At 54.4% G+C, this 22,065-nt stretch overlaps 1 protein-coding gene across 2 annotated transcripts; it reads left to right on the plus strand.

The window, feature by feature from the left end:
* Positions 1 to 9,217: 9,217 nt before the first annotated feature.
* PPP1R32 (protein phosphatase 1 regulatory subunit 32) lies at positions 9,218 to 18,431 on the plus strand. Of its 2 annotated transcripts, XM_030917332.1 has the most exons (13): positions 9,218 to 9,435; positions 9,834 to 9,951; positions 10,178 to 10,331; positions 12,178 to 12,306; positions 12,828 to 12,891; positions 13,258 to 13,370; positions 13,803 to 13,862; positions 13,983 to 14,069; positions 14,406 to 14,519; positions 14,632 to 14,726; positions 17,284 to 17,448; positions 18,004 to 18,087; positions 18,316 to 18,431. In XM_030917332.1, exons 1-12 carry the CDS (start codon positions 9,327 to 9,329, stop codon positions 18,071 to 18,073), a joined length of 1,278 nt encoding a protein of 425 aa, XP_030773192.1. In that variant the 5' UTR covers positions 9,218 to 9,326; the 3' UTR covers positions 18,074 to 18,087; positions 18,316 to 18,431. The 2 variants fall into 2 exon arrangements, with proteins under 2 accessions (XP_030773192.1, XP_030773193.1); XM_030917333.1 differs by lacking the exon at positions 13,803 to 13,862.
* The last annotated feature ends 3,634 nt before the right edge of the window (positions 18,432 to 22,065 follow it).

Raw genomic sequence — 22,065 nt, forward strand, 5'->3', positions numbered from 1 at the left:
ATGATTGCGCCACTGCACTCCAGCCTGGGTGACAGAGCAAGACCCTTTCTCTAAAAAAAAAAAAAAAAAAAGGTCATGGTTTTTTGGGCATTACTGTTTTCTCAAAATTTCAGTAGGCCTCTCATCTGTCTGCTTCCAGTGAGTTTCATATGCCAGAATGTGACAGTTAATTTATGTCTCAATTTGTCTGGGTGACTGGGTACCTGGATATGTGATCGAGGATATGTATTCTTCTGGGTGTTTCTGTGAGGATGTTTTTGGATGAAATTGACAGTTAAATTGGTAGACTGAGTAAAGCAGTCTGTCCCCCTAACGGGGGTGGGCTTCATGTAATCAGCTCAAGGTTTGAATACAACAAAAAGACACTTTCCCCAGTGAAAGGAAATTCTTTCTGCCTGGCTGGCTTCAAACTGAGACATGGGCTTTTATCCTGCCTTCAGACTGGCCTGGGAACATTGGCTCTTCCTGAGTCTCAAGCCTGCTGGCCTTGAGACAAGAACCACATCAGCTCTCTCAGTTCTCAGGCCTTTGGACTTACACTGGAACTAAGCCATCAGCTCTCTTGGGTCGTCAGCTTGCCAACCAACTCATCCTGAAGATCTTGGGACTTGCCAGCCTTCATAATCACGTGGGCCAATTCCTTTTTTTTTTTTTTTTTTTGAGATGGGGTCTTGCTCTGTTGCCCAGGCTGGAGTGCCATGGCACAATTATGGCTCACTACAGCCTCAACCTCCAGGGCCCGAGTGATCCTCCCCCCTCAGCCTCCCAAGTAGCTGGGACTACAGGCACACGCTACCATGCCCAGCTAATTAAAAACAATTTTTTTCTTGTAGAGACGGAGTCTCACTGTGTTGCTCAGGCTGGTCTTGAAATCCGGAGCTCAAGCAACCCTCCACTTCAGCCTCCCAAAGTGCTGGGATTACAGGCGTCACTGGCCCAGCCAGAGCCAATTCCATATAATAAATATGTCTCTCTGTGTCTCTCGGATATGTGTGTGTGTGTGCACATTCTGTTTTGCTGGAGAATGCTGACTAATACAGAATCACATCCTAATTTATTTCCTAAGAAGTTCTCAGATCTTCATTTCTTTGCTTATGCTGCAGTAACAAAAAAACCCCGAAGCTCAGAGGCTTAAAACAGCAAAGTTTATCTCTCTATCACATCCCAGTGCGCTGCAGAAAAAGCAGCTCCAGGGCAGCTGACTCCATGCGGTGACTCAGAGATCCAGCCTGCTTCCATCTTTTGGTTCTTCCATCCCAAGTGTGATTTCTACCCACAGAGAATGGAAAACTGACACCCACCCCTAACTACTCAGACTGGGAGTGGCACTGCTCAATTCCACCCACAGAACCAGCCATGTGGCCCTTATCTAACTGCAAGGAAGGCAGGAAAATGCAATGATAATCATAAACATTTCTTGAGTGCTTTCTCTATGCCAGGCTGTGTGCTAAGCATGTAAATATTGTCTTTTCTGTATTCCAAGCCCTAAGTCTCTTAAAGTTCTACTGTGACCTCATCATACAGCCAAGGAAACAGGCTCAGAGAAGTTAAGGAAGTTGTCCAAGGGCACATACCTCATAAAGGCGGGGCTGCAGAACTGAACCAGATCTCTGTGCACTGGAAACCTACCCCCTTGACCCCTGTCCTGGTTTCTTGCTCATCTCTGCCAAGAATATCTTCATTCCATCTGAGGATTGGGAATGGCTTCTTATTTTCTGCTCCATCTCATTTCGTCTTCCCCGGGAGTCATGAATTTTTAAACCTTGTGTGAGATCAACAAGTTCACCCAGAGGAGACAGTAGAAGAACAGAACAGGCAGGAACAGAACAGCCATCAGATACACAGGATAGAATCTTCCAGGAAATGCCCACCAAGGGGAGAAATGAACCACAAGTGAGGCCAGGACTGTGGGAGGCTGGGAGGGAAAGCAATCCAGTCATCAGGGGAATCATTTTGGGAGGCTGGGAGGGAAAGCAATCCAGTCATCAGGGGAATCATTTCCTTTTACGAAAGAGAGAGAGATGGGACTTAGCCATTAGACGTGGGCTATTTCAGTTCCTGGTAATGACACAGCTCAGTGAATAGAACCCCCAAAGCACTTTCGGAAGGGGGGCCCCAGTCCTGGGCAGCTCTCCTGCCTTAAGCACTGCAAGTCACAGAGCAGAGAAACTGGAGATGGGCAAAACTGATGACAGTGAGGCCTGCCAGCGGGCCACTCCCTGAACCCAACCTGCACACCCATGGTCATTACGTCACCCGTCACTCCTTGGTGCTCACACAGCTGAGCCCATGAAGCAGGGCAGCCCCCACCCCCAGCACTAGATGGAAAGGTGGTCGCACGAATCCAGGGCTCCCTGCTCTTCCCCATCACAGGGAAGACAGGGCCTCATGGGCTTGGTGTCCTCCCGGTCAGCTCTTCTCTGTCATGATCCCCTTATGGTGCATCCCAGCTTCAAACTGCCTGCCTGAAAGGGTCAGTTGGAGCAGCTGAGCTTGAGGCATCTCACCTGTGTGAGCTTTGTTGGTGGGCTCAGAAGAATCTGGGTTGGGAAACAGTACTCTGGTGGGCCGAATGAGGCGTTCAGTGAGCTCTTGTGTCCTTTGTGGGCACCTCGGAGTCTGGCTTGGGAGAAACTCCCTGTGCAGGTCCAGCCAGCCTAGAGGCCAGGCTGAGTGTGGGTTGGCATGAGGCCGACTCCCCTCCATGCCCCGCTGTAATAAGGCAGAGGGGAAGGACCTTGGAAGGGGTAGGCTGGGGTCCTGCTGTTTCACAGATGGGAGGTGAGGGGACCAGGGGGAAGAGACGTGGAGCCAGCCGTCACTTGAGTATATGAAGATAGAGCTCCAAGTCCTCCAGGCCAAACAAACAACACTTCTCAAACTAAAGCAAGCCAAACCTCCTATTCTGGCTCCACCCCCTCTTCACAGGCAACAGGATCAGAGGGAGGCAGTTAATTAAGAAGGGTCACATAGCACTATTTGTGCCAGAGCCAGACCTCAAACTCAAGCTTAGAAGAGGCTCAGAAAGGGGCAGGGATGTAACCTCAACTCACCTGAAGCCAAGAAACATTACTCTCGGTTTGTCCCAGCCTCCAGCATGGGAATTTTGAAAGTAGGAGTATAATTACCCTCTCCCTGCCACCCCCAGCCTCCTGGGCTGGGAGGGCTTAGTGCTTTCAGCTGTATCCCAGGGATCTGTTTCCGATTTCTCAATCATCTTAGCTGATTCAAATAATTTCAAACCTTTCTTCTCTGAATTTTTCACCCAGCAGTGCCCAGCACAAACTAAGGAACATGAGAGGGATGAACTCTTTAAAAGGATTTTTAGGCCTAGCATGGTGGCTCACACCTGTAATCCCAGCACTTTGGGAGGCCGAGGCAGGAGGATCCCTTGAAGCCAGGAGTTTGAGACCAGCCTGGGCAACAAAGCAAGATCCTGTCTCTATAAAAACTTTTTTTTAATCTTTGCTTTTTAATTTTTTTCTTTATAGAGGTAATCAGGTTTAAAAAGAGATTTAAAAAGTCATTGGAAGTCAAATTTTGAAAATAGAGAACCTGTAGCTTAACCTTTGAGGCAATATCAAAGTGGTCACCAGCATGACCTTTGAAGCCAGGATGTCTGGGTTCAAATAATGGCTTTTCCCCTTACTAGCCGTGTGACTTGTGACAAGTTACGCAGCCTCTCTGTGTCCGGGTTTCTTCATCTATAAAACGGAGGAGCTGATACCACCCACTAGGTAGGAATGTGGTGAAGTTTAATTGTGCTAATCATGGGAAGTGCTTAGAAACAGTCCCTGATACCTAATAAACCAGTGAAAGTTTGCTATTATTGTCATCCTGTCAAGCTGCTTGCATGCCTCTGGGATGGGGAACTCACTCCCCCCAGTGCAGCCTGTTCCCCTGTTGGATTATTTAGTGTGTTAGGAGACTTTTCTATCCATTAAGCTGAAGTATGCCAACCTGTCTCTTCCCTACAAGAGCCCTGGCTTCCCTCTGAGGGCAGCCATAAAGACCCACGTCAACCAAAGCAAAATGACACATACTTGGTGGTGTGTGGCTTATTCACTTGAGTTAATCCTCCTTTGGGGAACTACAGCCCACACGGCCCAGCACAGAGTGCAGATGTCTGTCTCCGCTCAGCGCTTTCAGCGGTGGTGTGCTCTGGCCTCGGAAGCCTGTGAGCGCCTACCCCACTGATCCCAGCCAAGGAGCTCTATGGGCCGAGACCCAGCATGTCCTTTCACTGGGTCCTCTCTGCTAACCTAGTGTATCTCTAGCCTCTTCCTTCCTATAGGGAAACAGGGGAATCGTTTTTTTTTTTTTTCTGAAATGGAGTCTTGCTCTGTCACCCAGGCTGGAGTGCAGTGGCACGATCTCAGCTCACCGCAACCTCTAACTCCCACGTTCAAGGAGTTCTCCCTGCCTTAGCCTCCCGAGTAGCTGGGATTACAGGCACCTGCCACCATGCCTTGCTAATTTCTGTATATTTAGTAGAGACAGGGTTTCACCATGTTGGCCAGGCTGGTCTCGAACTCCTGACCTCAGGTGATCTGCCTGCTTTGGCCTCCCAAAGTGCTGGAATTACAGGTGTGAGCCACCATGCCCGGCCGGAAACGGGAATCTTACTGCCTAGGAGTGAGCCAGAAAGTAGGAGGCAGTTGCCCATCTGGCCAGGGCAGTCCATCTCTTTGGAAAATCATCCCTTTGGAAAAACCCAGTGCTACCGTCCCAGCGCTTTCTGGAGAATTTGCTGGTGTGTTCCAGAGGGCAGGGCATAGATTCCAGGTTCAAAGCTGAGTTTGGATCCCAGCTCCACCGCTCCCTGTCTGCGAGGCCTCAGGCAGCTTCCTCACATGTAAAATGGGCACGATTACAGTAGTTCCCACATAGGGCTGGGAGTGAAAAGTGATGAGGTGATTCGTAGCTCAGCTCTGGCACAACGAAGTGCTGAATAAATGGGGACGGGTATGGAAGGGAGCGGGATGAGGTGGGCCTAGATTTTCCAATATGGAAGGACTTTTAGTCTGTCCCTTCACTTTGTAGATGGAAGGACTGAGGTCCACAGGTGACAGGTCCAAAAGTAACACTGCTCTTGGGCCACCTGGCACCTGCAACCAGGGGAGGGGCCCCTGGGCTCCTGCTCCCTGCGGGCTCCAGCGCTTGCCCTCCCGGGACACTCCTTGCCCGGACCCAACCCTTCTGTTCTGGAGGGATGGGTGAGTGAGGCTTGGGGTGGGCTGTGACTGGGTCGACGGAGCTGCTCTGTCCCCAACTCCTAGGATCCCGCCCCCACACCCCAGTCTTAGGGATGCATCTGCGTCATCTCCTGCAGTTCCGAGTTACGGCCGCTGGGTGTCGCCACACAGCAAAAAAACCCACCGGCCGCCGGGAGGACGGGACGTAACTGGGGCTCTTATGGGACAGCACCGCCAGACCTTGATCCCCGACCCCGGAACTCCTGCCCAGGTCCTTGGTCGGCTACAGCCTAGAGCCTTCCTAAGAGAAGCCCTAAGGGACGATTTCAAACCTTTCTACCACCCCTCCTGGCCCCCTCCACCTGTTAAAAGGAAAACCTGGCTACAGCCGACCTGGGGGCTGCTTCTCCCAGCTGAGCTCCTCCTCCCCACGCAGTGCTCCAGCCACGCTGCACCCGTCAGGGCTCCCAGCCTGCTGGACACCTGTCCGCCTTTGTGTTGTCGGGCCCTCCGCGTAGAGGGCCCTTCCTTATCTCTGCCTGGTGCAGGCGTGTTACCTCTTGTGCGTAGGGTATTTCAAATCCACCAGCGACCCTGCTAGGTAGACACGGTTACCCCTGCCTACAGGTACAGAAACAGGCTCGAAGAGAGGAAGCTCCGAGTCACACACAGCAAAAGCAGCTTTTGAACTCGGGCTCCCACAGTGAGCTTTCTTTTGCCACATCTGAGATCCTTCCTAAACTGTGGGCTCTCTGAGGCCAGGGCCATGTGGATTTCCTGTTTATAACCCTTGGGCCCAACCCTTTGCCTAGAAGGCAGTGAGTACTCAAAAGGCACCTCTCTCCAGGGCCTTTCCCTAACTCTTAGATGGCACCTACCGTGTGCCAGGTACTGGGCTAAATGCTTCGTGCCTGCCACAACCCTGCAGGTAGTTAGCATTATTATATTCATTCTCCAGAAGGGAAAACAGAGGCACAAGGAACATGCACTGTCTTGCAGTTATCTAGTGGCAGAGACAGGACCCACACCATCTGGCTTCAGAGTCCAAGCTCTTGCTCGTAGCCATTTCTCCAGGCACACTTAGAGGAGGGCCCCTCTCTCCCTTCAGCCTGTGAGCACCTCACCTGTGGTGGTCTCACCCTTTGTGCTTCATGTGTGGAGCTCACATGAGCCTCTGTAGTAGACTGGGAGCAGCTTGCTGGAGGGCAGGGCTGTGTGCACTCACTCCTGTGTCCTTGCCCCCTGTGATCCCTGAACAGAATCGTTAGTCTGGAGAGTAGGTGCCAAACGTGCTTCAGCTTGCCTTCCCATGGTGGGCTGGGTGAGGACTTGAGCAAACCTCCATCCTGGCAGACCAGGTCACTACAGGATGAATGCGGCAAGGGCATCTCCTGGCTGAGGAAAGATGTCTCCTTTCCCTTTATTCAGCCTTCATTCATACCTCACTCTCCCCTGAGAGCAGGGGTGCTCTGGAGCCAGCTCTACCGGCTTCCAGGAGAGCTGAAGGCGAAAATTCCAGGAAATTGGCGAGCTGGTTTTTAACTCTGCCATTGTTAAAAATTAAATTACTGGCTGAGTGCTGTGGCTCATGCCTGTAATCCCAGCACTTTGGGAGGCTGAGGCAGGCAGATCACTTGAGCTCAGGAGGTTGAGACCAACCTGGCCAATGTAGTGAAACCACATCTCTACTAAAAATACAAAAATTAGCTGGGCGTGGTGGCGGGCGCCTGTAATCCCAGCTACTCAGGAGGCCGAGGCAGGAGAATTGCTTGAACTGGGAGATGGAGGTTGCAGTGAGCTGAGATCACGCCACTGCACTCCAGCCTGGGAGACAGAGCAGGACTCCATCTTAAATAAATAAATAAATAAATAAATAAATAAATAACTTAAACCTGCAATTTAATTATATTAAAAACAAAAAATACATACCTAAAATTCATCACCCCTTAATTATGTGAGTACATTTTTCTATTATTTGTGCTGTCGAGGTTACTTATGCCCATTATGTCTGCATGATAGAACTACTCCTGTACAGTGCTGAGCGGCCTCCCCACGTCCCAGTTCAAAGACAATTGTAGTGGTGGTTTGAAAGCAGCCCTGATGGGACTATTGACACCACAGAAATTGGCAAATGCTACAAAGTAGGGCTATCCTACCCCACCCAGAGATCCAACTGTTACACCATTTACAAGCCCGAGAGCCAATTTGAGGCAAACAGGCTGTCACGGAAGAAACTTGTCACTGTGGAGTTTGCACACTCAGATTTGAGTCCAGGCTCCGTCTCCACCCACTGTGGGGCCTGGGCTATTTGCCCTTGAGCCTCACCTTTCCTATCTGCAAAATAAGGCTAAAAGTACAGCAGTTTTTACAAATTGAGCATTTGCCGAGTGTGGTGGCTTCTTCCTGTAATCCCGGCAACTCAGGAGGCTGAGGCAGGAGGATCACTTGAGGCCAGGAATTCAAGACCAGCCTCAGCAATGTAGCAAGATGCTGTCTCTACAACAAATAAATAAATAAATAAGCAAGTCAGGCATGGGGGAACACACACCTGTAGTTCCGGCTACGTGAGCGTCTGAGGCAAGAGGATTGCTTGAGCTTAGGAGTTGGAGGCTGGACTGAGCTATGATGGTGCCTCTGCACTCCAACCCAGGTGACAGCATAAGATCCTGTCTCTCTTAAAAAAGAAAAAAAAATGAGCATTTACTACCTGCCAGGTGCTGAATCCATGCTCTTGCTAAATCTGCCAGCAGCCCTGTGAGGTGGGTGCAGTCACATCGCTTGTGAAGATGGGGATATGGGGGCGTGAAGAGGATAAGTACCTCATCAAAGGTGACAGATCGGATTTGAACCGCACTCTTAACTGCTGCAGTTTATTGGCCCTACAATAATAGTGCCCAGTTCAGAGGTTGGTTTGGGGGAGTACACAACGTAATGTGTGTTAAAGGGCTTAGCACAGATGTGGCTCCAGCGGAACGTAGTAAACATTGATTTACCACGAGGCACAAGAGCGGGATCTAGATCCACCCACGTTTGAATCTCAACTTGGCTATTTTCTGATTGCGAGATCTCTGGAGTCAAGTCACTTTGCTTGTCTAAGCCTCATGTTCCCCCAGTGAAAATGGGGATAATCATAGCTACTGAAGAGCTGCTCAGAGGACAGAGATAGAGGATGTAAAGTATCTGCCGAGAAGTGGGTACTTTATGGGAATGAGTGTTCGGGATTATCTTTTATTTTATATCATGCAGACAGCAACTCTTCCCAGCCCTGTGGAGGAGGCCAGAGGTTGGGGCTGGAGCCCTGGAGGCAGGGCCTTGCTCGGGCAGCTCCTGACCCTCCCCTCCTGGCCAGGTCAGTCCCTCAGTGGGCCCTGGCCCTAGAAGGGCTCGGAAGCCTGGGGATGCTGTTGCTAGGCACCAGTTGCTAGGCTACACATTGTTTCTCCTGCTTGGCCACCTCCAGGAGGGCTGGCTTCTCTGCAGAGCTCTGACTCCTGCAGCCTCTCCCTGACCTCAGAGCCTCTGCAGAGGAAAGGTGAGGGTGGAGCCGCTGCGGTTGGGCCTTGGGGAGAGCGGAGCCAACTCCCAGGGGAGGCAGGCAAGGCCAGAGGCAGGCAAGGCCAGAGGCAGGCAAGGCCATGGGAGCGGAGGGAGAGAGAGGAGCCGGGAGCTGAGAGTGAGCGTCCCAGCCTGACTTCTTGGGTGGGAGCCAAGAATTCCCCAGATAGCGGGTTGTTGGCTCATTCATTCCGAGAGGTGGATATGTAAGGTTCAGGTCGGGGGCCGAGGAGTCAAATACCTACGTCTGAATCCCGGCACTACCACCTATTATGAGCAAATCCTTTATCTCTTTAAACCTCACTGTCCCCGCGGTAAATGGAGACAGGAAGAGTTAATAAGAAGGTGTGGGAAAGTGAGAGGAGACACGAGGACTCTTGGGATAAGTGTGGATGATCAGTTTTGTCCTCAGTTTAGGGACGTGGGAGCTGGGGCAGAGAGACAGAGGCCTGGGAGAAGGGGCCAGCTGTGTGGGGACGCAGGTCTTTGCCCCGGGGGCTTCCGAGCTGGGCTTGGGACCCACGAGGCTCCCCGCGCTTCCTTTCTAGGCCCCCCGGGGCCCTGCCCCACAGCATCATGATGGGGAAACTCCCCCTGGGGGTCGTCTCCCCTTATGTGAAGATGAGTTCGGGGGGCTACACGGACCCCCTGAAATTCTACGCCACCAGCTACTGCACAGCCTACGGTGAGGGCACCTTTGCACAGCAGCTTCCCCCAGGACATTGGCGGGAAGGGAGGGGCTCTCTCTGAGGGAGGAGCAGCCCCTCTGGCTGTCACACTGCAGAGCAACCTGTCACGCTGAATCCGTCTGTCCCCTGAGCCCGGCCCGGCTGCTCCCTTCTCCAGTTCTGTCCCTGCAGTCCTGTCACTGTGATTCTGCCACACCGACCTTGTCCACAGCCCACCTACTCCATTTCCTGCCATCACAGTCCTGAAAGGGCAGGCTTGCAAAGCTCCTGCCCGTGGCTCTGAGCCCTCCCCTGTCACTGTGACCCCTGTGCCCCTCGGAGGACACTGGCCCTGCCTGGGAAGCCCTGCCTGTTTTTGACCTTGGGGTGTGTCTCCTCGTTGCCCCTCTGGCAGGTCGAGAGGATTTCAAGCCCCGTGTGGGCAGTCACACAGGCACCGGCTACAAATCAAATTTCCGGCCCGTGGTCTCATGCCAAGCCAGTCTGGAGGCCTTAGACAACCTGGCCACGGGGTACGGTCTGTATGGCTCCTTCCCAGCCCCTGCCCTGCTCATCAGACCAACTCCAGGCTCCATGGATGGGGACCCTGAGCTTTGCCTGGCCTAGGCTGGGGGTCCTGGGTGACACAGGGCACGGCAGACCCCTGAGCCATCTGTGGGAGGGTGCAGGGAGGAAGGTAGCTCCTGAGCAGTGGACAGAGGCAGGCGGCCTGGAGTTCTAGCTCCTCCTCACCCTCAGGGAACAAGCCCAGGACCATTTCCAGTCTGTGGCCAGCCAGAGTTACCGCCCCCTGGAGGTGCCTGACGGCAAGCATCCCCTGCCCTGGAGCATGCACCAGACCAGCTCAGGCTACGGGCGGGAGAAGCCCAGTGCAGGTCCCCCCACCAAGGAGGTCAGTGCTGGGCCAGGGCCAGGAGAGGGAAGCCTTAGGCTACGGTGGGGCTAGGGCTGCACTGCCAACAGTTGGTCAAGGTGGAGGTGACAGGGCATGCAGCAGCCACATTGTAGGGATGGGGGCCACTCATCTTTCTCCCCTTTGTCCTCATCCTTGTCCCCACCATCCCCACCACCTCCATTCCCTGCCCCAGCCCCACCATTACCTCCGCCTCCATTTCCATCCCCATCGCTGTCCCATTCCGATGAGTCTCACACTTCCTTCCACACCTGCAAGCCCCGTCACCGTCCCTACCGCCACCACTGTCCCCTACCATTGACATCCTCACCCCATCTTTTTCATTTCTTTTTTGTGAGATGGAGTCTCACTCTGTTGCCCAGGCTGGAGTGCAGTGGCACGATCTCGGCTCACTGCAACCTCTGCCTCCTGGGTTCAAGTGATTCTCCTGCCTCAGCCTCCCCAGTAGCTGGGACTACAGGCATCCGCCACCACACTCGGCTCATTTTTTGTATTTTTAGTAGAGACAGCGTTTCACCGTGTTCGCCAGGATAGTCTCGATCTCCCGATCTCATGATCCGCCTGCCTCAGGCTCCCAAAGTGCTGGGATTACAGGCGTGAGCCATGGCGCCTGGCCCCATCTTTTTCATTTCTATCCTCATTATTACTACCCTTCTTATCATCAGCACCACCACCAGAATAGGCACTCATTCATTCATCCCGCCAGTATGTTCTGAATATCTCCTTCATATTTGAAGATGATAAGAGCTGGTAGAGTGCGGGGTGGGACGGGTGGTAGGAAATATAATGGGGAGAAGCAGGGAGGAAGAGAATTGAAGGAATTGCAGGCCAGGCACTATGGCTCACACCTGTAATCCCAGCACTTTGGGAAACTGAAGCGGGCAGATCAGTTGAGGTCAGGAGTTCAAGACCAGTCTGGCCAATATGGAGAAACCCCATCTCTGCTAAAAATACAAAAATTAGCTGGAAGTGGTGGTGCACCTGTAATCCCAGCTACTTGGGAGGCTGAGGCAGGAGAATCGCTTGAACTCGGGAGGCAGAGGTTGCAGTGAGGCTGAGATTGCCTGGGCAATAGAATGAGACTTGGTCTCAAAAAAAAAAAAAAAAAAGGCCAGGCACAGTGGCTCGCACCTGTAATCCCAGCACTTTGAGAGGCCGAGTCGGGTGGATCACTTGAGGCCAACTGCTGGTGGGCCAGCCTGGCCAACATGGTGAAACCCCAACTCTACCAAAAAAATACAACAAAATCAGCCGGGTGTGGTGGCTTGCGTCTGTAGTCCCGGCTACTTGGGAGGCTGAGGCACAAAAATTGACTGAATCCAGGAGGTAGAGGTTGCAGGAAGCTGAGATCACGCCACTGCACTCCAGCCTGGGCAACAGAGCAAGACTCTGTTATAAATAAATAAGAAGTGAAGGAGTTGCAACTGCAAATCAGGAGGGTCGGGAAAGAGCTTGCTATGGAGACACTGGACAAAGACTTGAGGGAGGCCAGCCCCTCCAGATGCAGCTGTCTGAGGGAGGAGTGGTCCAGGCAGTGCCAACAGCAAGTGCAAAGGCCCCGAGGTGGGAACAGAAAGGAGAAAAGCAGCTAGAACAAGGTGAGGCACTCAGGTTCTTGTGGACCACCAGGAGGATGTGGAATTCCCTGTGAGCGTGATAGGAAGGCTGCAGAGCTCTAAGCAGAGGAGGAAAGCACAGGTTTCATTGTAAAGGGACCCCCTCTGGCTGCTCTGCTGATACTGTACTCTGTAAAGGTCAAGGGCAGAAGCAGAGTCAGGTAGTGACTGCTGCCCCCTCACCTATCATTGGCCCTTCTTCCTTCCAGGTCCGGAAGGTTCATTTTGACACCCAGGAGCATGGGCCCCAGGCCATCACGGGGCTGGAGCCCAGGGAAGTGCCCCTGCTCCACCAGCAGCAGGGCCAGAGCCCGCTGGAGCGGGAGAACTTCCGATATGTGAGTGGCAGCCCGGCTAAGGTCTTCGGGGTGGGGCAGAGGGGCCACACCCGCCTCCTCCTCCCACCTCAAGAAAAGTGTAGCACTGATTCATCCACGAAGCCAGCTCGGTGTGAGCTCAGGGCGCCAACCAAGACGGGAGAACAAAGGATTTGATATTGGCTATTTCCAAAACAGCATCAATGTGACTTCTCGCGATTTAACGCTCATCCTCTTCCCCCAGCCTTCTTCCTCTCTCTCACGGCCCCTCCTGTTCTCGGTCCCTCTGGGCCCCCCACTCATTACCAGGAGTCTGGTGTGGGGTGTGACGTGGTATTCATAGTCACGGGGCACTGTGCTCTTACACTGAAACTCCTGGCCCTGCCATGCCCCACCCCAGAGAGACCTGTGTCCAGGATGCTGTACTGGCCCACACAGGCCTCCTCAGAGCACAGATAACCGAGGCGCCACTCCACTGCCGCCGCATGCCTTTGGGGCCCTGGTGGGCTGGTGCCACCATTCTTCCAACCTCTATGTTCCAGGGCCCATGCTTCATGACTTCGGAGTACAATTCCAAGTATCTCAGGGAGCCTCTAGACCAGCCAGGTAGGCCCTTCCAATCCACCTCCCTACTTCCTGCCCCAGGGGCCCTGGAGCTGGCTTAGGACTAAGAAGGCACCAGTGGAAGAAAGAAGGATGCACAGGTGGCTGGGGGGAAGCGCCTCTCCCAGGCTGACCTCAGTGCGTTGGGCCTCTCAGGAGGGCGGCTTGGCTGGTGCATGCCCTTCCTCTGCTCCCTCTCCTGTCCTCTGGCCTGGACTCTGGAATCCTCACCCTGCCACCCACAATCCTCATGGCACAGGTCTCCAGGATCTTGGGATCCACTCCCTCTGCACCTGCTGGGACACTGAGCCTCTGGAGGACACGTGGGGACCAGGTGGCCTGGCAGCAAATGGGACATTTCTTTTGCAGATTTCTTGCAGAAGAACTCGATCGGCGCCAAGGAGGGGAGCAGCTTCACCAAACGGTCCCGCCAGAGCCCCATTGTCTTCCAGCCACCCTCACAGGCCCTCCCTGGGGACCCTGTAAGTCGGCTGGGCTCCTGCTAGAACTTTAGGGGGCTTGACGCCCTCCAGTCTCAGGGTTCCTAGCTTTCCTAAAGAATGTGAGCTGCAGAGCCCTTTGTTCAAACACAAGATGAAAGAGCTTAGGTGAAAACCACTGCTTTGGTCCAGTTCCCCCATTTTATAGATGAAAAGACTGAGATCCAAAGAGATGAAGAGGTGTAGCCAAGGTCATTCAGAGTTCAGACAAGAGCCCTGGCCTGCTGGTCCCATTCAGGGTCATGCCTTCCCCTGTCTTCTCCCTAAACACTTCCCTTTTCTCAATGATGCCCATTTGAGCTGAGTTCTTCTCTGTGCTCAGCACAGCAGGGGCCTGGAGGCAGAGTGGGTGGGAGCTGCCAGGGGCCCAGCCTGCCTCTGGGGAGCTGACATCCTCTGTGGGCCTCTTTCCAGGCCCTCCTCCCAGGCCAGAGTGTCACCAAGTCTGACTTCCTCCCCAAGACTCACCTGCATGTAAGCTGAGCTAGGGGGAGGCTGGGGACCGCCTGGCAGGGAGCAGTTAGAACATGGCTCTGGAAGGTGGTGGGGGAAGCAGCCACATCCTGGTGCCAGTGGCTGCTTTGCTCCCTCCAGGGAGATGAGTTCCTACCTGTGTTGGCCAGAGGCTCCAAGCGGGAAACAGCCTTCAGCCGAGGGAATGAAAGGATTCTGAACCCCAGAGTGAGTGGCCTTGGCTCCTCGCTCAGAGGAGGGAGGAGACAGGGAGGTTTCTGGGATGAGGTGGCATTTGGGTCAGGCATTGAGGAATGGGAAGAATTAGAATATTTGAGGATGTGGAGGTAGAGCCCCAGGTGGAGGGCGAAGAGAGACTGGGCCTTCCCGGGGGCTGGAAGACGAGGGGTGTGGTCTGAAATAGACTTGACTAGAAGGGGAAGGGAGGGTTACTGGGGCTGGGGACAGGTCACAGCTGTGTGTGCCTCTGCCTGCCCCCTCTCCATCCCTGCTGCCTCAGCCTGGCCACCTCAGCCTCCCTTCTGGTGGCTCTGTCCCCTGCAGGTGCCCCCTCCCTGCCCAGAACCCAGCAGCATGAGCCACCAGCAGTTCCAGCCACTTCATCGGATGCAACAGACAAATGTTGCCCTGCTTGGCCGGGAGACTGTGGGGAAAAAGGTGAGACCTGCTACATCCAACCTCCACCCCCAAAGCCCCACCCCTTCTGACCTGACAATTCCCCTGTCTATTCCCTTATTGTCCCCTGACAATTCCCCTGTCCCTTATGCAGGAGCCCACAGGGTTCAGCCTTAACAACCCTATGTATGTCCGGAGCCCCTGTGATCCTGACAGGGATCAGCGATACCTGACCACCTACAACCAAGGGTGAGGTCCGCTTCCTGGTCCAAAGCTGAAACCATTTGAGAGACAGACTGAGACTGGGATAAGTAATGAGCTCACAGCCTCATGGAGAAGATCAACACTGAGTGAATGTGGGTTCCCCAGAAGCAGACCCTAAGCCAAGGATTGGAGTGCAAGCATATTATTAGGCAGTTATTAGGCGTGTGGGAGTGGAGAAGTGGGATGAGGGAGGGAAGGCAGTAATAATGAGCATGTTACTAAGCCAGCTATTCCACCAGGAAAACTCTAGAAAACAGTGTAAAGCACACAACTCAGAACCACCCCAGTCAAAGGTGAGAGAGCTGGGGTATTTATACCCCTACATCCATCAGTCATTGGTTAAAGGTTATCCTCAGGCAACATTAAATCCCAGGTGCCTCCTTGCTCAGGCAAAGCAGGTTCTAGCATCCCAAGGGTAGCTTTCCCACAGATATGCAGTACAGGGCATTGGTGGCCAGGCTGGTGGGCATGGAAAGAACAAGGGAGAGTGAGGGAGTCTGGAGCAGCAGCATCTGCTAAGACACTCCATCCAGCCAATGGTTGGTGGGCTTGAAGCTCCCTCAGAAGGTAAATTCTGTGCTTTGCATTCCCTGGATGAAGAGTGACTGTCCTGGGCATCAGGGAGGGCTTCTAGGAGGAGGTGGCCCCAGAGCCATGGGGAAGGCTTCTGGGGCCAGGACTGGGTGGGGAGAGCATTATAGGAATGGTATAAAGGAAGTGTAATTCTTCTTCTTTTTTGTTTTTTTGAGATGGAGTTTCACTCTGTCGCCCAGGCTGGAGTGCAATGGCATGATCTCAGCTCACCGCAACTTTCGCCTTGTGGCTTCAAGTGATCCTCCTGAGTAGCTGGGGTTACAGGCATGTGCCACCATGCCCAGCTAATTTTTGTATTTTTAGTAGAGATGGGATTTTGCTGTGTTGGCCAGGCTGGTCTTGAACTCTTGACCTCAAGTGATCCGCCTGCCTCAGCCTCCCCAAAGTGCTGAGATAAGAGGCATGAGCCACCATGCCCTGCCAGGAAGTGTAATTCTTTTTTTTTTTTTTTTTTGAGATGGAGTCTCCCTCTCTTGCCCAGGCTGGGGTGCAGTGGCACGATCTCAGCTCACTGCAAGCTCCGCCTCTGGGGTTCACACCATTCTCCTGCCTCAGCCTCCCGAGTAGCTGGGACTACAGGCGCCTGCCACCAAGCCCGGCTAATTTTTTTGTATTTTTAGTAGAGACGGGGTTTCACTGTGTTAGCCAGGATGGTCTCGATCTCCTCACCTTGTGATCTTCCCGGCTCCAGGAAGTGTCATTTTTAGGACAAACTCCTCTGAGCCAGGAAGCGCAAGCTTTCCTCACGTATCAGTCGTCTGTGTCCACCCTGCTTCCTCTCCAGCTCCTGGTCCTCCAAGGTGTCCCTGCAACCTCCCTGTCTCCTCAGGCTCCGCCTGGCCCACCCCCTGCTCCAGGATACCTCCCAGAATCCATTCATGGAACAGACTTTAAGTGAGCCCTGACTGGGTGCCAGGGCCTGCTGCAGGCCCTGGGAATGTGTGTGCAGCTCCTGCCCTACGGAGCTCAGACCTCAGCACGGGCGGGGGCATGCATGTGGCTGCGGTCCGTTAGTGAGAGCTGTTAGGTGATGGGCGGGGAGAAAAGGATCGGGAGGGCTGCAGTGGGCACGGGTCAGATTTGAAATCGGTGGCCTTGAGCAGATGACATTTGAACTGAGACTGAAAAGAGGGGAGGGCGGTGGCCTGGAGGAGCAACAAGAGCTGGAAGGGCCGCTGGTTGTCCTCTGGCCTGACCCCTGAGGCTCAGAGGGGAGGAGCAGTGCTCCCGCCTCGCACAGCAGACTCGTGGCACAGTGGCTGCTCCAGTTCCCACGGAGGTGGGGGGAGGGCCAGAGGCTCAGTCTGGGTGTGAGGGGCAACGATGTTCTGACCCCTTCTTCGGCAAACATCTCCTCCTGTGGCTCTGGCAGAGACCAGCTCCAGCCCTCTCTGCTGGGTCCCTCCAGCCTGTCGTGTCCTGTCATGTCCTGAGCTCCTTCTGGCTGTCAGGCACACTTGCTGGTGCTTTCTGGTGCGCGCAGAGCCCCAGGGCTGTTACCACCGATTTCTGCATGGATCTATCTGCATCCCCTCTTCATAAGTTCAAGGGTGGGACCCCCATCTTACTTGTCTTTGCACCTTCTGGACCTGGCTGTGCTCAGTTAAATGGAAGGAAATGGAAATGAAATGGAAGGAAAGTTAAGTGCCTAGAGAAGTGGATGAGACAGGGTCCCCACCCCAAGGTGCTGGCAGGCCAGGGACAGGGGCGTCACTGAAACTGTCCTTTTATACTCCAAAGAGTGTTTCAGCGTCAGGCAGAGGGGAGGGCAGGCTTTTCGAGTAAGGCTTCCCCCAGTGGACGTGGGCTTAGGGAGAGTCAGACGAGGAGGACAGCATGAGCAAAGGCGGGGAGGCTGGGTGATCTGAGGGCCGATGGAGAGGGGCAGGAGGGGCTGCAGAGGTGGGCAGAGGCCAGATTCCAGCCAAGGACCCCTCCTCTCCTCCAGGTACTTCGAGAACATCCCCAAAGGTCTAGACCGGGAAGGCTGGACTCGAGGTGGCATCCAGCCCCAGATACCGGGAGGCTACGCCCTCAGCCAGCCGGTCAGCTGCATGGAGGCCGCCCCCAACCCCACAGAGAGCCTGCGGCACCTGCACCCCCATGTGGGAAGGTGGCACTCACCCCCAGCTCTGTTCCTTCTCCCTACCCCTCATCCAGGCCCTGCGCCAGGCCTCTCCCCTCCTCTCCTCTCTTGTTCTGTTAGTCCGGTTCATTCCTATGAGAGGCCCATCTCCTCTGGCTGGCTCTAGTGTTCCTTCTCCTGCCAGCACTGACTCCTCCCTCCTCTCCATCCAGCGATCCCTCCCTCAGATGTCTCCTCTTCCCTCTCCTGCCCCGGTACCCCAGGCCAGGTGGGCTGGAGCAGGAGGATCTGAGCGAGGGGCTCTGGAGTGGTTTGGATCCAGAGGGGGATGGGGGGACGGATCTAGAGATGAATGGACTGTGGTTCCGCCTCACTCAGCTCCTTTCTGCTCAATTCAATTCCTCAGAAATTACATTCATACCAACAATGGCCCAGAGTTGGCCGGCAAAGAATGTTTGTGGCTTGGCTGCCCTGGCTGAGCCCTGGCTGTGCTCTCTCAGGGAGGGTCAGGCAGAAGACGAGAAGACAAGGTCCATCCCAGCCTGCCAACGCCCCCAACACTCTCCTCTTGCCTCCCTGCAGAACCCTGACCTCAGCCGACCCCTTCTACCGGGACGCACCCCACAGCAGCCGCTTCATGGCACACAGCTGAGCCCTGAGCCCTTGGTAAGGGGCTAGGACTCCCACACTCAGCTGTTCCGGTGTGTGGGCAACCGTTGTGGGCCAGCCCTGCCTCCCAAGCCCTGGGTTAAGCCAGTCCTGCCTGGGGATCCCCACTTCCGAGTGGGGGGTGCGAGATCAGGGGGCCTCTCAGAACCTCTTCTGTGCCAGGCAAGCACACGGAAATACCCCTGAGCCCCTTGCTCAGGCTTTGCCTCTGCTTCTCCTCCACAGGTTTGTCAACCCTACGGGACAGGAGCCAGGCTACTGTCTGTACCCCCCACTCGATCCCCCAGGGGGACACCCCTGCCCAGCTACTTTCCTAATGAAATAAAGAGCATTGAAGCAGAGAAGTGTGACATCACTATCAGGGTGGCTGGAAAAAGGAGGGGTGAGCTGGGGCAGTGGGTGCAGGGGTGGAGGAGCTGGGCCAGATTTGGAGTCGGAAGGGCTCAGCTGGAACCTCTGAAGAACCGTGACACGATGGATAGGCACTTCCTTCTCCCGACTCAGTTTCTTGTCCTGTAAAGGGTCCTTTATGGCCTGTGCTGTTTGGGAAAGTACTTGGTTAAGTGTGGGTGGAACAACCCCAGGGGAGGGGCCAGTGGGCCAGAGAAGGGGAGGGAAGCAGACTCAGGGCAAGGAGAAAGAGGAGTCTCGGACGCATGGCCACCTGGACACCGATACGGTGCGGGGGGCTGATCACAAAGGCTGGTGCCACTCTCCCTCCCAGCCAAGGTGACCAGAGCAGGGCGGCCTGTTTGTGAGAAAGAGAACAAGCTGCCCCTTACGCGTCCCAGGTGAGCGCAGGCCCTGATGAGCCAACATCCTGCACGAGAAGAGAAGGGTGTCTCTTCCTCCAGATGTTGCAGCCTGACATAGGCCCTCAGCCTGCAAGACAGCATCTGGGCCAGCTCTCAGCACCTTTTGTCACCTCAGCCAGGTGCATTTGTGCAGTGCACAACACTACAACTGTATGCCGTGGCCCTGCTAGCACCAGCTCCTTATAAATGAGGAGTGTGGACCCAGAGAGGGTGCGTGAGCTGCTCAAGGTCACACAGGGCAGAAAGGCAGCAGCAGCGCTGGGTTGGGGATGTCCCCTGTGCCTTGCATCCCTGTCTGGGCATGCAGAGGGGGTGTCTTCCGACCCCTTGCCTCCACTTGTGCTCCTTAGTGGAGGTCTGTGGAGCAGTGCTGCTGGCCCCAGAGCCTGACCGTACCCAGCACAGTCTTGAACGGCAGGCCTGGGGGCTGTCCACAGCTTGGCTGGGGCTCCATGTGGGCTGTGGGTGGCTCCAGCTGGTCCCAGCTTGGGAGGAGGGAAGCAGAAGACACAGAGTCTCAGAGCCAGACTCAGGACCCAGCGACAGCCCAGACTGTGGGTGGCGACCTGCCAGTCCATGCCCCAGCAATAGGAGTGAGTCACCAAAGGGACTGGGCTGGGCCCCAGCCATGGCCATAGTAAGGTGGAGAGTGAGCGAGTGCGGGATCAGCCAGCCTCTCCCTGCCCAAAGACACACACACACACACACGCACTCAACACAAAAGCACAAGCAAATACAAACACACAAGTGCACACAGACCCCTGAAGGCATGCACACACACATCTAGGCACATAAATGCCAACGGAAGTACACATAAACTAACACAACCACACACACGGAAACACGAACAAGCGTGCACAAACACCAGATCTTCACATCCAGGACTCTTAGACACGCAGACACACACACAGCCAGCCTGATGTGGTTTTGAGTATTTGTCCCCACCCAAATCGCATGTTGCATTGGAATCCTCAGTGCTGGAGGCGGGGCCTGGTGGGAGGTGATTGGGTCATGGGAGTGGATCCCTCATGGCTTGGTGCTGTCCTCACTATAGTGAATTCTCTTGAGACTTGGTTGTTAAAAAGTGTGTGGCACCCCCCACCTCTCGCTCCTGCTCCTGTGTGTGAAGTGCCTACTCCCAGCTGGGCGCAGTGGCTCACGCTTGTAATTCCAGCACTTTGGGAGGCTGAGGCAGGTGTCACTCGAGGTCAGGAATTTGAGATCAGTCTGGCCAAAGATACAAATACCAAAAATACAAAATATTAGCTGGGCGTGGTGGCGCATGCCTGTAATCCCAGCTACTCAGGAGGCTGAGGCACAAGAATGGCTTGAACCTGGGAGGCAGAGGTTGCAGTGAGCTGAGATCACACCCCTGCACTCCAGCCTGAGCAATAGAGTAAGACTCTGTCTAAAAAAAAAAAAAAAAGAAATGCCTGTTCCCCCTTCACCTTCCACCATGAGTGGAAGCTTCCTGAGGCCTTCCCAGAAGCAGATGCTGGTGCTGTACTTCCTATACAGCCTGCAGAGCCGTGAGCCAATTAAACCTTTCTTCTTAGAAATTACCAAGTGTCAGGGTTGTTATTTGTTTTTGAGACAGGGTCTCCCTCTGTCACTCAGGCTGGAGTGCGGTGATGCAGCCACGGCTCTCTGCAGCCTCAACCTCCCGGGCTCAAGTGACCCTCTCATCTCAGCCTCCTGAGTATCTGGTACTACAGGCTCACACCATCACACCCAACTAACTTTTTGTATTTGTTGTAAAGACGGGGGTCTTGCTATATTGCTAAGGCTGGTCTCAGACTCCTAAGCTCAAGCGATCCTCCCACCTTGGCTTCCTAAGGTGCTGAGATTAAAGACATGAGCCACCATGCTGGACACATAGACACAAAAACAGATGGATGTACAGAGACTTACAGAACAGACACACAGGCAGACACACACACACACACACACGGCGCCTCATCTCTATTTCTTGTCATTTCTTCTCCTCCGAGTGTCCTTTTACAGCTCATGTTTCCTGTGCATCCTTCCTCTATCTGGCTCAATGGGGGGTGGAGGAGTTATGGTGCCAGGGACATTGGAGCCTGTTTACACCCTCTCTCCATCGTCTCCACCTCCGTTGTCCTGCACCAGGCAGCAGTTGGCCAGGGCAGGGGGACAATTCATGAGGCACTGCATCAGAGAAGGCAGGTTGGTCAGATTAGGGGGAGGCTCAAAGGCCATGCTAAGGAGCCCTTCTCAGTTATGAGCCTCAACAAGGGCATGGACCATATATGCCTTGTTCACACTGAAAGTCCAAAGCCCAGAACAGTGCCTGGCACATATGGAGGTGCTCAGTAAATACCAGATGAATGAATGGATGGATATGGCAGATGTGGGCTTCTCGGTATCACCCACCTTAACACCAGGATGTCAGTCGCCCAGCCTCCCTGAGTCCATGCAGTTGGCTCCCACGTTGCTACCCCCTACCTGCCCAGCTGCCATGGCCTTGTCCCTTAGGGACCACTGCTTTGTCCCCAGGATGCACCTTTCCTCTCTGAGTGTGCCCTTTGGTCTCCCCTTGCACAGAGCCCATCCTCTGACCAACCTCATTAAGCTCTCCTGCAGTGGCCTAAGGGCCTCTACATTCCAGCCTTGGCGTCTGGTAGGCACCAAGACCAGGGTAGAGTCAGTGCTGGGAAATTCTCTGTGTCCCAAGGACAGGAGGAGGGGACACTTTCTATCTGGTGGCTCCTCAGGATGCCAGTCCCTGTTGAAGGGACGTCTTGCTGTGTGGCTTCCCTCTCCTGCTCTGTGATGTCAGGGGACAGCGGGAGAGTTCCGGTCTCTCAGCATGAGAGTTTACAAGACTTGTAAGGCAGTTAGTCTCTAGGGCATGGCCCAGAGGAGCAGGCCAGGGGCGCTGACCACGTGGCTTCGTTTTCAGTGGCCTCATCCCCTTGCTTCCAGAGAGCATCAGCCCAGAGCTCTTTCCCAGGCCCAGGCAGTCAGCAGACTGTACCTGTCACAGGCCTGAGCCCTGGAATCCGACTGCCTGGGTTCAAATTCCTGCTCTCCACAACCCAAGGCAGCTCCCTACCATCAGTCAGTCACCTAGGCCTTCTGTGACCTCCAGTTGTCACTTAACCATTCTGAGCTTCAGCTAATAGCAACAGCTGCCTTC

The sequence above is a fragment of the Rhinopithecus roxellana genome, chromosome 15, assembly GCF_007565055.1.
Source record: "Rhinopithecus roxellana isolate Shanxi Qingling chromosome 15, ASM756505v1, whole genome shotgun sequence".
Taxonomy (NCBI): Eukaryota; Metazoa; Chordata; class Mammalia; order Primates; family Cercopithecidae; genus Rhinopithecus; species Rhinopithecus roxellana.